The 16,191-nt window shown below is 57.8% G+C and overlaps 8 protein-coding genes across 8 annotated transcripts in view; 5 read left to right on the forward strand and 3 right to left on the reverse strand.

Annotated features, from left to right (window-relative positions):
• VDBG_06553 (base excision DNA repair protein) overlaps positions 1-519 on the reverse strand; it is a gene marked incomplete at both ends in the record, with an annotated part of 1,186 nt that extends 667 nt beyond the window's left edge. Inside the window, one exon of the mRNA XM_003002945.1 lies at positions 40-519. Coding sequence (XP_003002991.1) covers positions 40-519 — 480 coding nt within the window. The remainder of the gene's footprint in view (positions 1-39) is intronic.
• A 535-nt stretch (positions 520-1,054) lies between these two features.
• VDBG_06554 (FAD binding domain-containing protein) lies at positions 1,055-2,638 on the reverse strand (the record flags this gene model as incomplete). The annotated part of the gene is made up of 3 exons (XM_003002946.1): positions 1,055-1,790; positions 1,909-2,344; positions 2,497-2,638. 3 exons carry the CDS (start codon positions 2,636-2,638, stop codon positions 1,055-1,057), a joined length of 1,314 nt encoding a protein of 437 aa, XP_003002992.1.
• Positions 2,639-3,358: 720 nt separating this feature from the next.
• VDBG_06555 (conserved hypothetical protein) lies at positions 3,359-4,304 on the reverse strand (the record flags this gene model as incomplete). The annotated part of the gene is made up of 3 exons (XM_003002947.1): positions 3,359-3,670; positions 3,782-3,867; positions 3,938-4,304. 3 exons carry the CDS (start codon positions 4,302-4,304, stop codon positions 3,359-3,361), a joined length of 765 nt encoding a protein of 254 aa, XP_003002993.1.
• Positions 4,305-5,381: 1,077 nt separating this feature from the next.
• Positions 5,382-6,089, forward strand: VDBG_06556 (conserved hypothetical protein; the record flags this gene model as incomplete). The annotated part of the gene is made up of 3 exons (XM_003002948.1): positions 5,382-5,836; positions 5,919-5,949; positions 6,006-6,089. The coding sequence occupies 3 exons, from the start codon at positions 5,382-5,384 to the stop codon at positions 6,087-6,089; spliced, it is 570 nt and encodes a 189-aa protein (XP_003002994.1).
• Positions 6,090-6,830: 741 nt separating this feature from the next.
• VDBG_06557 (conserved hypothetical protein) lies at positions 6,831-7,981 on the forward strand (the record flags this gene model as incomplete). Its single annotated transcript, XM_003002949.1, has 3 exons — positions 6,831-7,039; positions 7,111-7,809; positions 7,861-7,981. The coding sequence occupies 3 exons, from the start codon at positions 6,831-6,833 to the stop codon at positions 7,979-7,981; spliced, it is 1,029 nt and encodes a 342-aa protein (XP_003002995.1).
• Positions 7,982-9,055: 1,074 nt separating this feature from the next.
• On the forward strand, positions 9,056-9,832 carry VDBG_06558 (conserved hypothetical protein; the record flags this gene model as incomplete). The annotated part of the gene is made up of 1 exon (XM_003002950.1): positions 9,056-9,832. One exon carries the CDS (start codon positions 9,056-9,058, stop codon positions 9,830-9,832), a length of 777 nt encoding a protein of 258 aa, XP_003002996.1.
• Positions 9,833-10,925: 1,093 nt separating this feature from the next.
• Positions 10,926-12,113, forward strand: VDBG_06559 (NADP-dependent leukotriene B4 12-hydroxydehydrogenase; the record flags this gene model as incomplete). Its single annotated transcript, XM_003002951.1, has 3 exons — positions 10,926-11,103; positions 11,177-11,790; positions 11,865-12,113. 3 exons carry the CDS (start codon positions 10,926-10,928, stop codon positions 12,111-12,113), a joined length of 1,041 nt encoding a protein of 346 aa, XP_003002997.1.
• A 1,001-nt stretch (positions 12,114-13,114) lies between these two features.
• On the forward strand, positions 13,115-14,803 carry VDBG_06560 (carboxypeptidase; the record flags this gene model as incomplete). The annotated part of the gene is made up of 1 exon (XM_003002952.1): positions 13,115-14,803. One exon carries the CDS (start codon positions 13,115-13,117, stop codon positions 14,801-14,803), a length of 1,689 nt encoding a protein of 562 aa, XP_003002998.1.
• Between the last annotated feature and the right edge of the window lie 1,388 nt (positions 14,804-16,191).

Here is a 16,191-nt window from a genome sequence, read left to right on the forward strand (position 1 = left end):
CGAGAGCGTCGAGGAACCGAGAGGCGAGTTCCCGCAGACCGGCGCGCGCAGAGTGGGCGCCTCTGACCGTGTCGGGCCGCGTGCGCGGCGCCGTGCAGCGAGAGTGAGGATGCGGTGCGCGAGCTTGGCTTCCTCGGCTGTGGGGTGGGCAAAGTCTGGGAAGGGGGATTTGGCTGAGAATTGATCAAAGGCCTTGAGCTTCTTGGCTTGGAGGGCGTTGGGCGATGCCCCTGATGGTGAGACCTTGGGTTTGGCTGCCGGTGAATCGTCTTCTGAGGGGTCCTTCTTGACGCGCTTGGCAGGCGTTGCTGGCAGGGCATCGTCGTCGTCTTCCGTCTTGATGCGCTTGGAGCTTGATTTGGTGGGCGACTTGGTAGTCGTCTTGCGTTTCGATGGCTTTTCGTCGGTGGGCTCCGCCTTGATGTTAGCCCGCCTGGCTTGGCTGCTGAGAGGCGAAGTAACTTTGGGCGTGCTGGTGGCGGCAGCTTGCCGTGCGCTGGCTCGGGTAACCCGGGACATGGTGAGAGCTGGCGTTCCTGAGCATGCAATGGAGGTGAGTGACGCTTCGGCAGTCTTTCAGAAGCGATGGAGTGCAAACAACGCAGACCGAGGAATCGATGAAATCGGACAGTCTTGATGGGATGGACTGCGTTGCGATGAGATGCAATGCGCCAGTGAAGATCTGAGTGGTGATGTCACGACAATCGTGGGATGACCTGGGCTTGGCCCGTGCTAAAGAGCTCACGCACGTGGCGTTGAGACGTCAATGGGGGAATGTAAACCGTGTGAGATCAATATCGCCGTGAGAATGCTGCGGCGATGGGGGTCGGTGCGCTGTAGATGGGGTGTCGAAAAGTGGTGATGACATGGAAAGATGCTTTCTTCTTTCGAGCTCCAAAAGCTCGTCGTCGCTATCACTATCACGACCTGCGCCACCAGTGGCGGAACCACCAGCCACCAATGGATAAAATCTATATACTCTCTGACCGGGGGTCTATAACTCTCTGATCGGGGTCTTTGATCATTTTCTTCCTTCGCTGACACAAAAAAGTCTCTACCTGACTTTGAAATAGCCCCTCCAGAGGTTCTGTAGCAAGTCTTCAGGGTCGTACTTTTGCGATACCTCTCGCAGCCTCTTGTGATTCTCCTCGCCGTAGCTGCCGAACACATCCTGTGTTCTGCCAGCATAGTTGATGTACTTGTATCCATTACTCTGCCCTCGCGCTTCAGCTCTCGCTTCGATATCCTCGATAAACTCCTTTGACCTTTTCTCAATGAGGCAGTCCAACTTCTCATTCGACCAGGTCGCCATGATATGGATCAATACGAGCGGCCCGTCGCCCACGTCTAGCCCCAGTGCGTTGCCTCCATTCTTCTGCATCTCTTTGAGCACGTTGGTCGAGATGGGCTGGAAAGCGATCTGCGGAATGATCGTGTCGCCAGCCTCCTCGGCCGCCGCCAGCAACGTTTCAACATGGGCATCCCACTTGGGCAGCGTCTCCAGGAGAAGCAAGTAATCCCCCGCGTCGCCGATCGAAACCGTCGTGTCCCACCACGTCTTTCGGAAGCCGTATCGATCCGAAATGGCCTCCAGGTGTGTCGAGACCGGCGCAATGGTTGTCGTGTTCGAAATCTGGCGAGGCAACCGCACGAACCCCTCAAAGATATCCGGCACCGCCCCGTCGGCCGCTGCCTGCGTCGCGGCATGCGTGAGGTGGTAGAGCGACGTCAGGACAATGTTCCCGCCAAACTGCGGCGCCGTTGGCCAGCACGACAACACGTGCGCGTCCCTGTCCAGAGCAGCACGTCCGTCGCGACGAGCGTGGAACTGCGACAGCCGCGCTGCTCTCGTCCCGCAGATGAGCGACCGCGCCCAGAGTCGCCCTGCCGAAGGCGTCGACGTCAAACCGCGTCACGATGCCGAAGCTCGATCCGCCGCCGCCGCGGAGTGCCCAGAACAGGTCTTCATTCTGCGTCGGCGTCGCGTTGACGATCTCGCCCGTCGCGAGAACGACTTCGTAGTTCTGCACGTTGTCGCACGCCCAGCCGTGCTGCTCGGAGAGAAACGAGATGCCGCCGCCGAGGAGCAGGCCGGAGACGCCGACCTCTGCGACGCGGCCGCCTACGACGGCGAGGCCGAGAGGGTCTAGCTTCTTCGTCACGTCGATCCAGCGATTTCCCGGCCCGATGGATACAGTCTTGCGGTTCGCGCTGACGGTGACGTCGTTGAGGGCCGCGAGGCTGATGGTGACGCCGCCTTGGATGTTGGAACCCCCCGGGAACGGAGTGTGGCCGCCACTTTTGACGGAAAACTTGATGCTCAGCGATGTGAGTATTTTGAGCCCTGTCGAGACGTCCGCAGTTGAATTGGGGAGGAGAAAGCAGGCTGGTCTGACGGCAGATTGACGGCTTGACCAAAATGTATTGGAGACGTCATATGCTTCTGTCTGTTGGTAAGCAACCCTGCCGGGAAGCGCTTTATCGAGCGCCTCGCACTAGGCATGGAGGTCAGTATGCGGTATCGGAAGCTCTCCTCGGGAAGACGGACTGCGAAGGCTCCCTTGTCATATGTCTGGCATTGCACGAGGACGGCAAGCCCAAGCCAAAAAAGAAGGGTGGTTAAGGACGGGCGCTGCATAGTGGAGATGGATCTCAGGACCATTTGCTTCGCCTGACCTGAGTACGGTGGCTGCTTCTGCCAGTCAGTACGTCTGTACTGACGAGTGGGTTGAAATGTCAACTTATAGTCGTCTTTTCGGGTTGTCCAGTCGAGCTGAACTTCTCGACGGCAGGGCGGAAAACATGGCTTCAAGTCCCGACGAATAAGCAATATGGAAGCCTGGTTCTGAAATGAGCACTTGCGTGATGACTCCAATCAGCTCAATACGATGTGAGGATCAGCGAGGCCACGGCACGTCTGTCTGTGATCCGGGCCAGCTGCATGCATGAATGCAACGAACGGAGGCCGGACTACTGCACGACTGAATCCTTTTACCCCTCACTACAGTTCGACAAAATCATCTCCATGCTGATCCATCGGAGCACCAGAAAAACATTTTCGTGTTTCATGGAGCACATTCTGGGGTAACACAGCATCTAATGGCGCCGCGCGTATTGCAATGGTCAAAGATAAGCATCACGAGGAGACGAAAATCACGACGGGGTTCATGCTCACATCAGCCCATTGGCGTGTTCCGCTGTGGGAGGATCAGCACATGTTTCCCCAGGGGAATTCGTTCCCATGACGAGACGAACTTCTACTCTGTCCGAATCACAGGTCAGTGCTTGAGCCAGACGTTCTAGGCTTTAATTCATCTTGATGACCTGAGCAGAAAAACAATCAGGATGCCAGTACAGCTCACATGCCAACGCCATGGAACCAGTCCCGCTGGCCGTGCGCGACGACAATACCGTAAACGGGCGTCAGAACAACCTTCAACCCCGGAATGATCTTCCTCGTCCACGCGCTGTCGGTGAACTCCATCATCTTCTTCAAGTCCAGATCACCAGAAAACTCATGCAGCGCAAGGTACGTCGGCGGCCGCGGCGCCTCCTCGTTCTCAGCCGCCAGCCCCTTGAGCGCCCTGGACTGCGCGTTCGACCGTGCGTACGCGAGCTCGAAGCGGGTCGTGCGCAGGAATCCTCCCCATTGCGACATTCTCTCCAGGTGCTGTTCGCGGGTTGACATCGCCGGTCAGCTTCCTGTGCAATCTTTGCTTACAAATTGTGAGGGAGCGAATGCCAAGGCTCCGGTTCAAAATCATGCATAGTGAGTGCTTACCTCTTCGCGATACCACCGATCGAGTTCCTCAGGGGAAATATCGGGGCCCAGCTCGACTTGTGCCGAGAGAATAGTCTTCGTGTGGCCTTTGTTCCCCGAATGGTCAGCTGCATCTTACACTGTCTGGGAGCTACAGAAAAAGAGGGGGATACGCACCAGGTCCCTTGTTCGTGGGGTCATACACCTGCGTGAGCTTGTAATACCGCACGTCAATCTCGGCAATGTCGTAGACGGGTCCGCCGCCAGGCAGCAGGCCGCTATGGACGCGAATATTCTTGAACTCGGCCGTCTGCATGAAGGCGATGTCGTCCAGAGGATACATGGCAAGGAACGGCCTCTCGGCGCTGGGGTCAACATCCTTGTAGCGGAAGGCTGTCTTCATGGCGCTCGTCTCGAGAATCTCGGCGATGTGGTCGTTGTCGTACCAGTTCATGTACTGCTCCTCGTTGATGAGATCGGGACGGGCGATTTTAGAGTTGACGTAGAGGATGCCGCGACCGGCAATGGGTTGATCTTCCGCCATGTCGGCGGTTCGTGGTAGTATAGGAGTTTCGGGCGGTTAAGTGTGCTGTTGGAACAATAGTCCTGAGTGTGAGGACTGGCGATTGAGATTTGTTGGGTGAGGACATTTTTGAAGCTGTCGTGACAGCTGGTGTCGGGTATCTTTTCCCTTGCCAAGCGTGAAGGTCTCCGTCAAGGGTCTTCCCGAAAGCGGTTAAGCCAGGGCGGGGTAGACATCTTCTGGATGATGGGATGCAGGGACAATTCTAGCACAGGTTGTCAGACGATGAGAAAGTCAGATGAGGCTTGAATTCAAAGACGGTCTGGCGACTTGATATCATGGATCAATAGCTAGTAGCGCCTAAATCAATGGGCTTTTGCACTTGGTCTGCTCAACGCTCAGCGAGATGTCGCCCAGTCTAGGACATGTCTCAAGCGAAAGCTATTGTGCTAGCCACACTGTCTCATCGTCGCGATTGTCTATCTTATGATCTGGGACTATTGAGAGAAGTCTCAAACATGGACATAAATGCTGGCTGTCTGCTCACCGCCGACTCATATTCTTCCAGTAGCTCAACTTCTGCACTCCAAAGATGAATGACAACGATCACGGGTAATGATGGCAATGTGCACCCCGGCAAATGCCAGCATGCAGAAAGCACTGATCCTCCCACCAAACCCGATTGCCGGTTCCGAAGGGCAGCCCCAGCCGCTCATCGATCGGGGCCCCGGGCCATTTCGCCAAAGTCGGCAAAGCGCGGCCTGGCGGCCTGGAACTGGGCGCCGATCAGCACACGCTGCCGACTTGGCAGGGCGAAGACACTGCCCGATGAAGACCTAATGTCGTCACCACTCTGTGATGTCTCTTGGAGACGACGCGCTTTTGCCAGCCTTTAAGCTCGCACCTCGGCCTTCTCAAGTGTGCGAGCTGTATTGGCATGATCATAGTGAGGTGTCTTTGAGAAAATAGTCTAGCAATTGATGCCATATAAGTAGCATGGGCTGAGGCAATTGGATAGTCGTGATGGCGCAGTTGTAAAACGACATCAATCAACAGCAGCAGGAACGCCAGTACAGTTCATACACCACACAGCCAGCCATGCGCTCCTTTGCCCTCCTCCCCCTGGCCGCAGCAGCCCTGGCCTCGTGCCAGAACGACACGACGTCGCCGGCGCCCGCCGTGCCCAACGTCGTCCCCTCCTTGTGGGACGGTGAGTGCTACTACCCGACCGGGGACATCGGCTTCGGTCTCGAGTCCTACCTCGGCCGCTGGTACCAGGTCGCCGGCACCCTGGCGCCCTTCACCGGCAATTGCAAGTGCATCCGCGCCGAATACTCCCTCAACGACAACGGCACCGTCAAGGTCAACAACACGTGCGAGGCCGCCGGCCGTGCCGTCAACATCCTCGGCACCGCGTCCCCGGCGGATCCGGGCTACGGAGCCAAGGGCGTCTTCCGGGTGCAGTTCCCCGGCCAGCCGGGGCCCGAGTGCGCGGGACCGAACTACATTGTTCAGGGTAAGACGACCCGGCCCGGCGTGGACTGTGAGAGATGGTGTGCTGACGAAGACAGACTACACGGGCGACTTTGCCATTGTGCAGTCGAGCAACTTTTCGACGCTGTTCATCCTCAGTAGGGAGCAGCAGGTCGAGGACGACGTTCTGGACGTGAGTAAACGGGAGAGTCGGTGGCTGGATGGACGTCTTATGCTAATGCGATGCAGGCCTGGATCGACAGGGCGGGTTTGCTCGGCTCGAACCTCGACAATGTCATCAAGAACGACCAGACGGGTTGCCAGTTCAACTAAGGCAGTTGGCCTACAATGGGAGCTATGTATGAGATGGAGGGCCGTACCTGTGCTTGTGCCTGTACGATCATAGACGTAATGACCAGTAGTTAATCGAGAATCTGAAGCAATGCCATCCTCGATGCATGCGTCACAAGTGAGACCTCTTTTTAGGACGAACCTAGATCTGAAGTGCTCCGATCCCTGAGGTCTATTCCCCGGAGCTCACCCCCGGAGCTGCCCCCTCCCACTCTTTCAGTGAGAGCTACCGAGGAGGAGGGTCGAGACCGACGAGGGACGAATGAGACATGTCAATTGGGACGCATCGCGCAAAGAAGCTTCATTAGACCCCGCGATCAAGCATGATCCGCAAGCCACTTATGCAGGGGCTCCCCATGACGACACGACTCGTCGCCGAGACACAATGACGCCGTCATGATCGCGCCAGGTCCGCGGCGCCGCAACCGACGCGCGCACACAGCAACGCCCGTCTGTGTGCCGGTGAATGCGATGGCCAGGCAAAGGGCTGGCGCGCAGCTCAAATTGGAGCCGGCGCTGAGGGAGAAGCATTAAAGTGTAGCAGAGATTCGTCCCTTGACCTGTCTGTCCTCATCAACTCATCGCCCTAGCAGTTTATTGAGATCACAGGTCACCGAAGCACGACACCCATCTTACAGACAAATAAGTACAGACAAAGAAGAAAATCCCAAAATGGTCAAGCCCAAGGAAGAAGTCATCTCCGAGTTCAACTCGCTCGTCAATATGACAGCCTCGGACCTCGAAACCTGGCTCAAGTCGGACGACGCCAACAGCGCCGGTTGGCCGAAGGACGATGCCGACGGCGACGGCGAGACGGTGGGCCACGACAGCGGGCGCAAGATTGTCGAGATCCTCAAGGCGAACCCGGACAGGAAGGAGGACAAGTACACGGACGAGCAGGTGGAGCACATGCGTAAGGTTGTCGCATACTGGTAGGTCCTTTTCTCCCTGGTTTGTTTTTGTTTTATGAAAGAGAAGACGCGGTTGCTGACGGCAGTGGCAGCAAGCGGCATCTGGCGCAGGAGGCCAAGGGCAACGAGGAGAAGACGGATGAGGAGGTCAAGAAGACCAAGTCGTATGCTTCGCTGAAGAACTGGGGCCACGACTTCCTCAAGGCCGAGGGACGCGGCGGTGGTAGCGACAGTAAGAAGCAGGATAACAAGAAGAATGAGAAGAAGGAGAACGGCAAGAAGGAGAATGGCAAGAAGGAGAATGGCAAGAAGGAGAATGGCAAGAAGGAAGATGACGAGGAAGAAGATGCTGAGATGAAAGAGGCCGACGAAGATGCTCAGGAAGAAGTTGAGGAAGATGCTGAGGAGGAAGTTGAAGAAGAGGAGGGCGACGGCAAGGATGACGGAGACGCCAAGGCGGGCGACAAGCGCAAGAAGACGAGCGCACCGAACGGCGCCAACAAGAAACGCGAGACACGCCAAGGCAAGGGATCCTCGACAAACGGCAACGCCAAGAAGAATGACGAAGACAAGGCAGACGAGGAAGAGGAGGAAAAAGAAGAGGGCGACGAGGAGTACGTCGAGGACGAAGGTGATGACGACGACAACGAAGAAGAGGACGCCGGCGACGGAAAGGGCAAATCGAATGGCGGCGGCAAGCCGAAGAAGGGTCCCAAGAAGGGTGACACGGTCTCGTGGAACTGGGGCGGCGGCCAGCCCGAGGGCAAGGTGCTCGATGTCAAGGGCGAGGAGTAAGTCTATTCCCTTGGTGTCATTTGCAACGCCGGAACTAACAATGACAGCACGTCCATCACGACGAAGAACGGCAACCAGGTGACACGGAAGGGCGACCCTGAGGACCCGGCTGTCGTGATCGACGCTGGGAAGTCAAAGGCCATCAAGTCAGCTCACGAGCTCAACTAAGCCATGTTCTTTGCTTGGTTCATGTAAATCAGGTGTGATAATAGTTGTTTGTCTGGAATGAGTTCAGTATTGGGAATGATTCTGTCAGTCAGTAAAATCGATGTCCCCGTAAAAGCAATCACACATTCCGAAGTCAGAACACATCGTCGCGATTACAAAATAAAACACGCTCAGTCAATCACGTTTCAACAATTCACATTGTAAGATCATCAGCTTTTGGATTCTTTTTGGGATTCTTTTTTGGGATTCTTCACCGGCAAAATCATACTACAGTCATGCTAGAACTCGTCAGACCCTCTCCCCTCCTTTTCATAGGCAACCTTCCTAATGGGATCGCTCTCCGGATCGGAGATGCTCTCTCATAACTTCTTCGCATTCTCATCGTCATCGGCAAACAGGTGGTCAATAATCAGCTTCTTCGGCGTGTCGCCGAGCCATTGGAAGAGCGAAAAGCCCCTCAACGCATCGGCCCTGAAGATTTTGAGCATCTCAATGTCCTCGTCGCCGATATTCTTAACGAAATGGCCCATGCTCTTCGGCGCGTTCCCGCTAGATGATCAGGCGGGGGCACCGCGTTGGAGCGCTGGTGGGGGGTTTCCAGCGACCGTTAGTGGGTGTCAGCCCGGTCTGGGGCCTGGCCGGCTCAGGGATTAGGTGGTTTGGGTGGTTAGGGGGGTAGTGAGGGGCTCTCTGGGGCAGACGAGCCACTGAGGCGATCTCAATTGACCTATGGTACTGCGACGATGACGATGACGTCATTCAACATAGGTCACCCAGCACTCGGCGCTGACGACGCGACCAGGCGCCTGCTGGCCCGCTGAATCTTTTCTCCTTTGGCAGTTCGCTGCTTTTCTCCCCGGCTGCATCACGAACCAAGACGGCGCATTGACGGCCAAGCTGATTCGACTTGCCTTGTCTGCCAGGCGCCAGTGGGATCTGTCTATTTCTCTCTGCTGTCTTGTCGTTGCTGGTCAAGAAAAGAGAAAGGAAACAGACTCTCCGGCACTGTCTTCCGCTCGAGCTGCCATTCGCTTTGCAGACTCCTCGCAGACTCCTCGCAGACTCCCAACCGCCATGCCCAACCCCGAACAGCAGCCTCTGCTGGGCACCTCTCGCGATGCCGACGCCCCTGCCTCGACCACGCCCTCGCGCCTCAAGACCCATCTGACCACCTCCGTCAGCCGCAAGCACACCGACCTCGTCCTCCTCGCCTGCTATATCATCACGGGCCTCCTCGACAGCGCGTCGAACCAGATCTGGGGCTCCTTCGTGTCGATGCAGACGGGCAACACCATCTACATCGGCCTCGGCCTCGCGGCGCCGCGCGAGTCGACGCGCTGGATCAAGTCGTCCGTCTCCCTCGCCGCCTTCTGCCTCGGCTCCCTCGTCTTCTCGCGCTTCCACCGCGCCTTCCCGGCCCGCCGCCGCTGGGTCCTCGCCGCCTCCTTCACCGCCCAGCTGGCCCTGCTGCTGGCGGCCGGCCTCCTCATCGCCCTCGGCCCGCGGCGCCGGCCGGCCGACGACCTGTCGTGGGACGTGCTGGCGCCCATTGCGCTCGTCGCCTTCCAGAGCTGCGGCCAGGCCGTCACGAGCCGCGCCCTCGAGCGCAACGCCCTGACGAGCGTCGTCCTGACGAGCATCTACACTGATCTCTTCGGCGACGCTCGCCTGTTCTGCGTCGACAACAGCGAGAGGAACAGGCGCGTCGCGGCGCCGCTGCTGCTGCTTGGGGGGGCCGTCGCTGGCGGGCTGTTTGCGGGGAGCGAGATTGGCATTGCCGGGGCGCTGTGGGCGGCGGCGGTGCTCAAGCTCGTGCTCGTGGGTGCGTGGCTCGTCTGGCCGGCGGAGTAGGAGGCAGTACGGGACTGTTGATTGAGACGGGGAAATGCCTGTTCAAGATGTCTCGCTAGATAGGAAGGCCTTGACAGCGACAGCGACAGCGACAGGACGCTTGCTGTGCATCATGGCATTCTCTACACCAGTAGCACGGCATTCTCTGCACCTGTAGCATAGCCAATTCGCAAATTTGTTGTATTTCGGTGCTCCCCTGCTTTCTTTTTTCTCTTTTCTTTTCTTGTTTCTTCTCGCTCGCTGTACAAACTAAAGGACGACAAAGCCTGAATATCTGCAGCTTGCTACCGAGGATCACGCCTGAGCCCACACGACCCCAACGTCGCGGCCTCGGCCTGCGGTGCGGGGGAGGGGTCACTGGCGCGAGTCTGTCAGCGGGCAAGGCCCCTGAAGCATGAGATCTCGGGCAGTTTATTGCCCCGATTGGGTGATCGCCCCAACAGACCCTGGCTCCCGTTGGGGTACCTGTCTTTGCTGCTCCTGCTCCTGCTTTGCTGCTCCTGCTTCTGCTATGCTACCTGCAACCCTGGAACGGCAGGCGCTGCCGTGAATACACCTTCTAGAAGAGGAGCTGCTGCCTGACGCCTGACCACGTAAGCCAACATCTTCATCAACCTCACTTCATCCACCTCCCCTCGTTCTTCACATCACTATTTTATCTTCCATCTCTCCATGCACCCCACCCACCGTAGCCTCCTCGTCTTCACCTTCGGCCTCACCGCAAGCCTCGGCATGGCGTCACCCCGCGATGTGCCACTCCATCCGGCCCAGCCCCCGAGCGTGGAGTTTCGGCTCCAAGACCCCTTGACGCCCTAGCGCCCCGGCGCTTTCACCGTCTTGGGTTTGGCACCACACAGTTGGCGATGCCGCCTCCGACGCCCTCTCCACCGGGTCCCCGTCTCAGAATGGGGACGGGACGTGGCCGAGCATATTTAAGACAAGCTTTCCTCGGCTCCCAGCCGTGAGGGGTACCGGCTGCTTTCTCTTTTTGTTGAGCCGCTTGATCCACGACATACACAAGACCAACACGTTGGACGACAAGACGAACACATTCCCTTATTACCAACATCGCCATCCCACCATCACCGCTACCATGTCTGAGAGCCTGCGTGTCGTCCTCGCCGAGAGGCCCAAGGCCGACATCATCCCCGGCCAGACCTTCAAGACCGAGAAGCAGCCCATCCCCCGCGAGCAGGACCTCAAGGATGGCGAGGTCCTCGTCGAGAACCTCTACCTCAGTCTTGACCCCGCCATGCGTGGCTGGTTGAACGGTACGTTGGTCGTCATGGCTCCAATCTCTGACTTCATGCTCCTCCAAGGCGCTAACATGTTTGTTCCCCGCAGACAAGCGTTCCTACCTGCCCCCTGTTCAGATTGGCGAGACGATGCGTGGAGCCGCCGTCTCTCGCATTCTCGCCTCCAAGTCTGACAAGGCCGCCGCTGGCGATATCATCCCGACCTACGCTGGCTGGGCCGAGCACGCCATTCTGCCGCCGGCCGCCATCCAGCCCGCCGCTGCCTACCCGCCCATCTCCCACCCCACCGACTATCTCTCTGTCCTTGGCACCACCGGCCTGACGGCCTACTTTGGCATGCTCCGCATTGGTGAGCCCAAGGCCGGCGAGACCGTTGTCGTCTCTGGTGCGGCCGGCGCTACCGGCAGCGTGGCCGGTCAGCTGGCCAAGATTCGCGGCGCCCGCGTCATTGGCATTGCCGGCTCCGACGACAAGTGCAAGTGGTTGACCGACGACCTCGGCTTCGACGTTGCCATCAACTACAAGGACCCTGATTTCCGCAAGAAGTTCAAGGAGGCCACCCCCAACTTTGTCGACGTCTACTTTGACAATGTTGGCGGTGCCATCCTGGAGGCTGCCCTCGACCGCGCCAAGGAGCACGCCCGCTTCGTCATCTGCGGCGCCATCAGCCAGTACAACACGGCTACGCCAGCTGGCCCCAGGGTACGTCGTGTCTCGCCGCACTCTGTGGCGGAGGCGTCTTTCCTACCGCGTCATCGCGTACTGACAATGTGCAGAACTACACGCAGATCATCACCATGCGCATCAAGATGCAGGGCTTCATCGTCCTCGACTTCGCCAAGGAGTTCCCCCAGGCGCGCAAGGAGCTCGCTCAGTGGCTTGACGAGGGCAAGATCAAGCGCAAGGACACGATCGTGCAGGGTGGCCTCAAGGTCGCCGAGCAGGCTCTCGTGGACCTCTACAACGGTATTAACACGGGCAAGATGATTGTCGAGATCAAGAACCCGGCGCAGGCCAAGCTCTGAAGACGGATGGATGAGACATGAAGTATGAACTGAAAAAAAAAAGAGAGATACCAGGCCTAAAGAGGAAGGGCTGCATACCCGAATAAGAAAGAGACCAAACCACAGCCGTCCCAAACCATCAAGAGATCGCCGTGAGATCCCGTGTCGAGCCTAACAGATTCAACAGCCCACATGTGCGGATGAGACACTCTTGTCCGCCCGGCGAGTTGACACGAGACCGAATGACAGCGAGCCACTCACCGCACACGCCGATCACTTTGCCTGCCATGCGCGGTGATGTAACACTCTCGCGTCGCCCGGCCTCGGCTCTTGGCCGCATTGGGAATCCGCCGGCCGGTGGACACGCACTGGGCCCGGCAGTCTGTACGACACGGGCAGGATGGGCAGTGATGAGCACAACCTAGTTTTACGCTCATCGGACATCACCCCGCCCTGCCGTCTTTCCCTCCGCAAATTGACCAGTCGGCCGCTCCGCCTCCTCGCATGACCCCGCACTCTTGACCACCCGATGTCACGGGCGGTTCGTGCTCGTCCGGCGGTTCTTTCGACGGTCAGCACCAGCGCGTGTCGCCTGTCTTACCTGTCGAAGAGAGGGTTAGGCCGCTCCCCTTTTCGCGTGTCTGAGACTGTGATCGCCGCTGTGGTCTTTGTGCCGTCGTCTGTCAGCCCTTGTTCCTAGGTCTGCGTGTCTTGCCTTGATGCATGTCTTTCCGTTGGACGCATGTCTTCGCGCAAAGTCGGGATCTTGGCTGCTGAGGCCTGAAGATGACGCGATGCTGCAAAGAGGTTCGATCACGTCGATCTGACCGGAGGAGACAGGATGACGGCCTCGTCGGAAGGCACTCGTTCCTCGGCTGTGAGGCAGGCGTCTTTGCAGGAGACGGTTGAGACTCGTGACGAGTATAAAGGCGTCTTGACTGCAGGAACCATAGCAGCTGCTGTCTTTGGCCACTGGTTCTCGTCTCCCCAGCGATTCTAGAGCTTCCGCCGTCGACCTCATCATGCGCTCTGCCATCTCCCATTTTGGCCTTCAGGCCCTACTATTCTGCCTCGAGGGTGCTTCAGCTGAGTACCAGCTTGGCTGGAACCATGCACCTGTCCAGAAGGACAATGAAGCCGTTTCGAAAAACTTTGACAAGGTCGACGTTGAGCTTCTCTCGCCAGCCTTCCTCAACCCCGAGACCATCCCCGACGGCTTCGCCAATGGCACAGCAGGACCGACAAGTGATGCCACGCTTGGTAGGCCTTCCGGCGGTCGCCAGCTTGACCTGCCATCCTGGCTAACATCTGTAGACTTCTTCATTCGCAACCTCACTCTGCACAATTCCTGGATGAACTACCAAGTTGTCCCGTTCCTCTCAGAAGAGGGCCGCGCCTTTCCTCACCTCTTCCTATCCACATCGATGGATGCGTCGGCTGCCAACTCATCGGACAAACTACGCGTGTACATCCAGGGCGCCATCCACGGCAACGAGCCTGCCGGTGACCAAGGCATTCTTGCCCTCCTCGGCAAGCTGGACGCGAACCAGACGTGGGCCTCACATTTGCTGGAGCGCCTCGACATTCTCGTGCTGCCACGATACAACCCCGATGGCGTCGCGTACTTCCAGCGCGAGCTGGCCACCAACATTGATCCCAACCGAGAACACACCAAGCTCGTGCGGCAGCAGTCGCGCGACATCAAGAGACTTGTTTCCAAGTTCAACGCTCATGTCGTGATTGATATGCACGAGTACACTGCGTCCAACGTTTTCGGCGGAGTCTACCGACACAGTTCAGACGTCCTCATCGGTTCGGGTCGCAACTTGAACACACACCCCGCCATCCGCAATCTGACCGAAGATCTGTTCTCCGCGGGCGCTGCCGAGCGACTTGAGGCTGCCGGATTCCGGTCGAGCCCGTATGTCACAGGGCCCGTCAACGAGACAGTCGGTTCGCCCATCGTCTTCGAGGAGGCCGTCACCAGTCCCACCAGTGGCCGAAACGCCTACGGCCTGACGCAGGCCGTCGCTATTCTGTGCGAGGCGCGCGGTCTCCGGCTGGCGGACCAGCACTTCCAACGTCGCACCGCCAGCTCGCTGACGATGCTAGAAGCCCTCCTCGACATTGCGCGCGACAATGTCGATGATGTGCTCGCGACCATGGAAGACAGCATCGATGACTTTATCCACGGCAACGCCGACATCGTCCTGTCCGACTACCAAGAGAGCACGAACCGCAGCTTCGCCCTCGTCGACACGCGCAACGGGTCCATCGTCGACGTCCCCGTCGAATTCCTCTCCTCGTCTCCGGCGACCGCGAACCTGACCCGCTCCCGCCCGGAGGCCTACCTCATCCCACGCAACCGCGCCGACATTGCCGACCGCCTCGCGCTCCAGGGCGTCGAGATCGAGACGCTCGCCTTCGCGTACGCCGGCACCGTCGAGGCCTTCAACGTCACGTCGTCCCAGTTCGAGGCCGAGTCGTACGAGGCCCTCATCCGGAACAGGGTGACGGTCGAGGCGAGCGACAAGGTCGTGCGTCTGCCCGCCGGCAGCTTCCGCGTCAGCACGAGGCAGAAGAATGCGGCGCTCGCGTTCGTGGCGCTCGAGCCCGAGGTCGCCGAGAGTTTTGTGACGTTTGGGCTGATTCACGTGGAGGCGGGGGATGAGTATCCCGTCTTCCGCGAGGTTGCGTCGTCCCGAACGTAACTGGGCGAGGCGTCTTGGTCTGGTTTTCTGGGTCCTTACGTAGTGTAATCATAATACATACAGCTCATGTCATAATGCATAAAGCCCATGGTCCGTCAAGACGCGCTCGACCGAGCTTTGAGCTTGAATGTTTCGGTGATACAAAAATATGCACGGCCGCGGCAATTTACCAGGAATTTTGGTCAACAGACCAACTCATCAATGTCTCTAGATGTGGTAATCGAGGAAAAAGAGTCTCTTTGTAGATCGGGATGGCTTGCGCACCGGAGATGCTGACACCAGGATAACGAAAACCTGGCAGATCAGGGGCGGACACGGCAGAGACATGGCTGCCGCCGTTCAACAAAGCTGTGATTAGCAAGACCAGGAATGAGAAAGCGTCGCTGAGCTTCCATGTTTGCCATGTGGTGTGATCGATAAGAGGAGCGCGGAGCAGCACAAATGTTCCCGTTTTGCCAAAACTTGTCTCACGGTCGAGAACGTGACAGCCCACGATTCAGTCAGTTGGTATTCGGGACAACATGCGCTCCGCTGAGCCGTGACACTGCAAACGGTGCTGTCGTCTCCGGGAGCTGTCGATGCCTGGTTCTTCACTCAGCTGGACGGTACCTGTTCCGCATTGGATGTGAAAGCGGCGGCTTCTGTCGTTCAAATACTTTACGACATACTTGTTTCTTCACAGTCGTCAAATGGAGTAAACAAATTACGAACCTGACTCGGAAACTGACTCGCAGGTGTGCTATCTTCCAACAATCTTGACCACCACTCAGGCCCTCAAAACAGTCTATTGACTTCAAGTCGCAGCCAAGGCCACGTTCTCGGGCTCGCGGCTGATGCGAAGTAACGATACAACCCCGGAGGTATGAACTGGCAGGTGGGCTGATTACTTATGGCCGCGCAGGATGAAGCTCCTGGCAGGTTCACAACGATATGCAGCAATATGACTTCGGGCGTATCGAGAGCTGCCAAATCATCCTTTCTTGACATGTGTGCAGTGAAAGTTAACAAAGCCTCCGCAGAATCCGACCAGCTATCTAATTGCGTGATTCTAAAAAAACGCAGACGGCACGATTTCCACTCTCTTACGCTTGAACGATAGGCATCTGAGTGTCGAATCCGAGCCCGATGGCATGACAAGGTTCGGGCATGTTTGAAAACATCGGCCCGTCTCAGTTAGCTATGCAGCTTAGGTTATTGCCTTGCCGGGTGAACCTGGAATCGCTGAATAAACAGCCATGGCAAAGACGGCCAATCTGGCGCCTTCTAACAAGTCTCACCCCGGACCCCTTCGCCTCTACCTTTCGCGGAACTTTAGATGATATAGAATCTTGCTCGCCCGAAACGGCTCGCACGAGTCCTAAAATGCCGACTCACACAACCTCGCGTGG

The sequence above is a fragment of the Verticillium alfalfae genome, genomic scaffold (genome assembly GCF_000150825.1).
Source record: "Verticillium alfalfae VaMs.102 supercont1.8 genomic scaffold, whole genome shotgun sequence".
In the NCBI taxonomy this organism is placed as follows: Eukaryota; Fungi; Ascomycota; class Sordariomycetes; order Glomerellales; family Plectosphaerellaceae; genus Verticillium; species Verticillium alfalfae.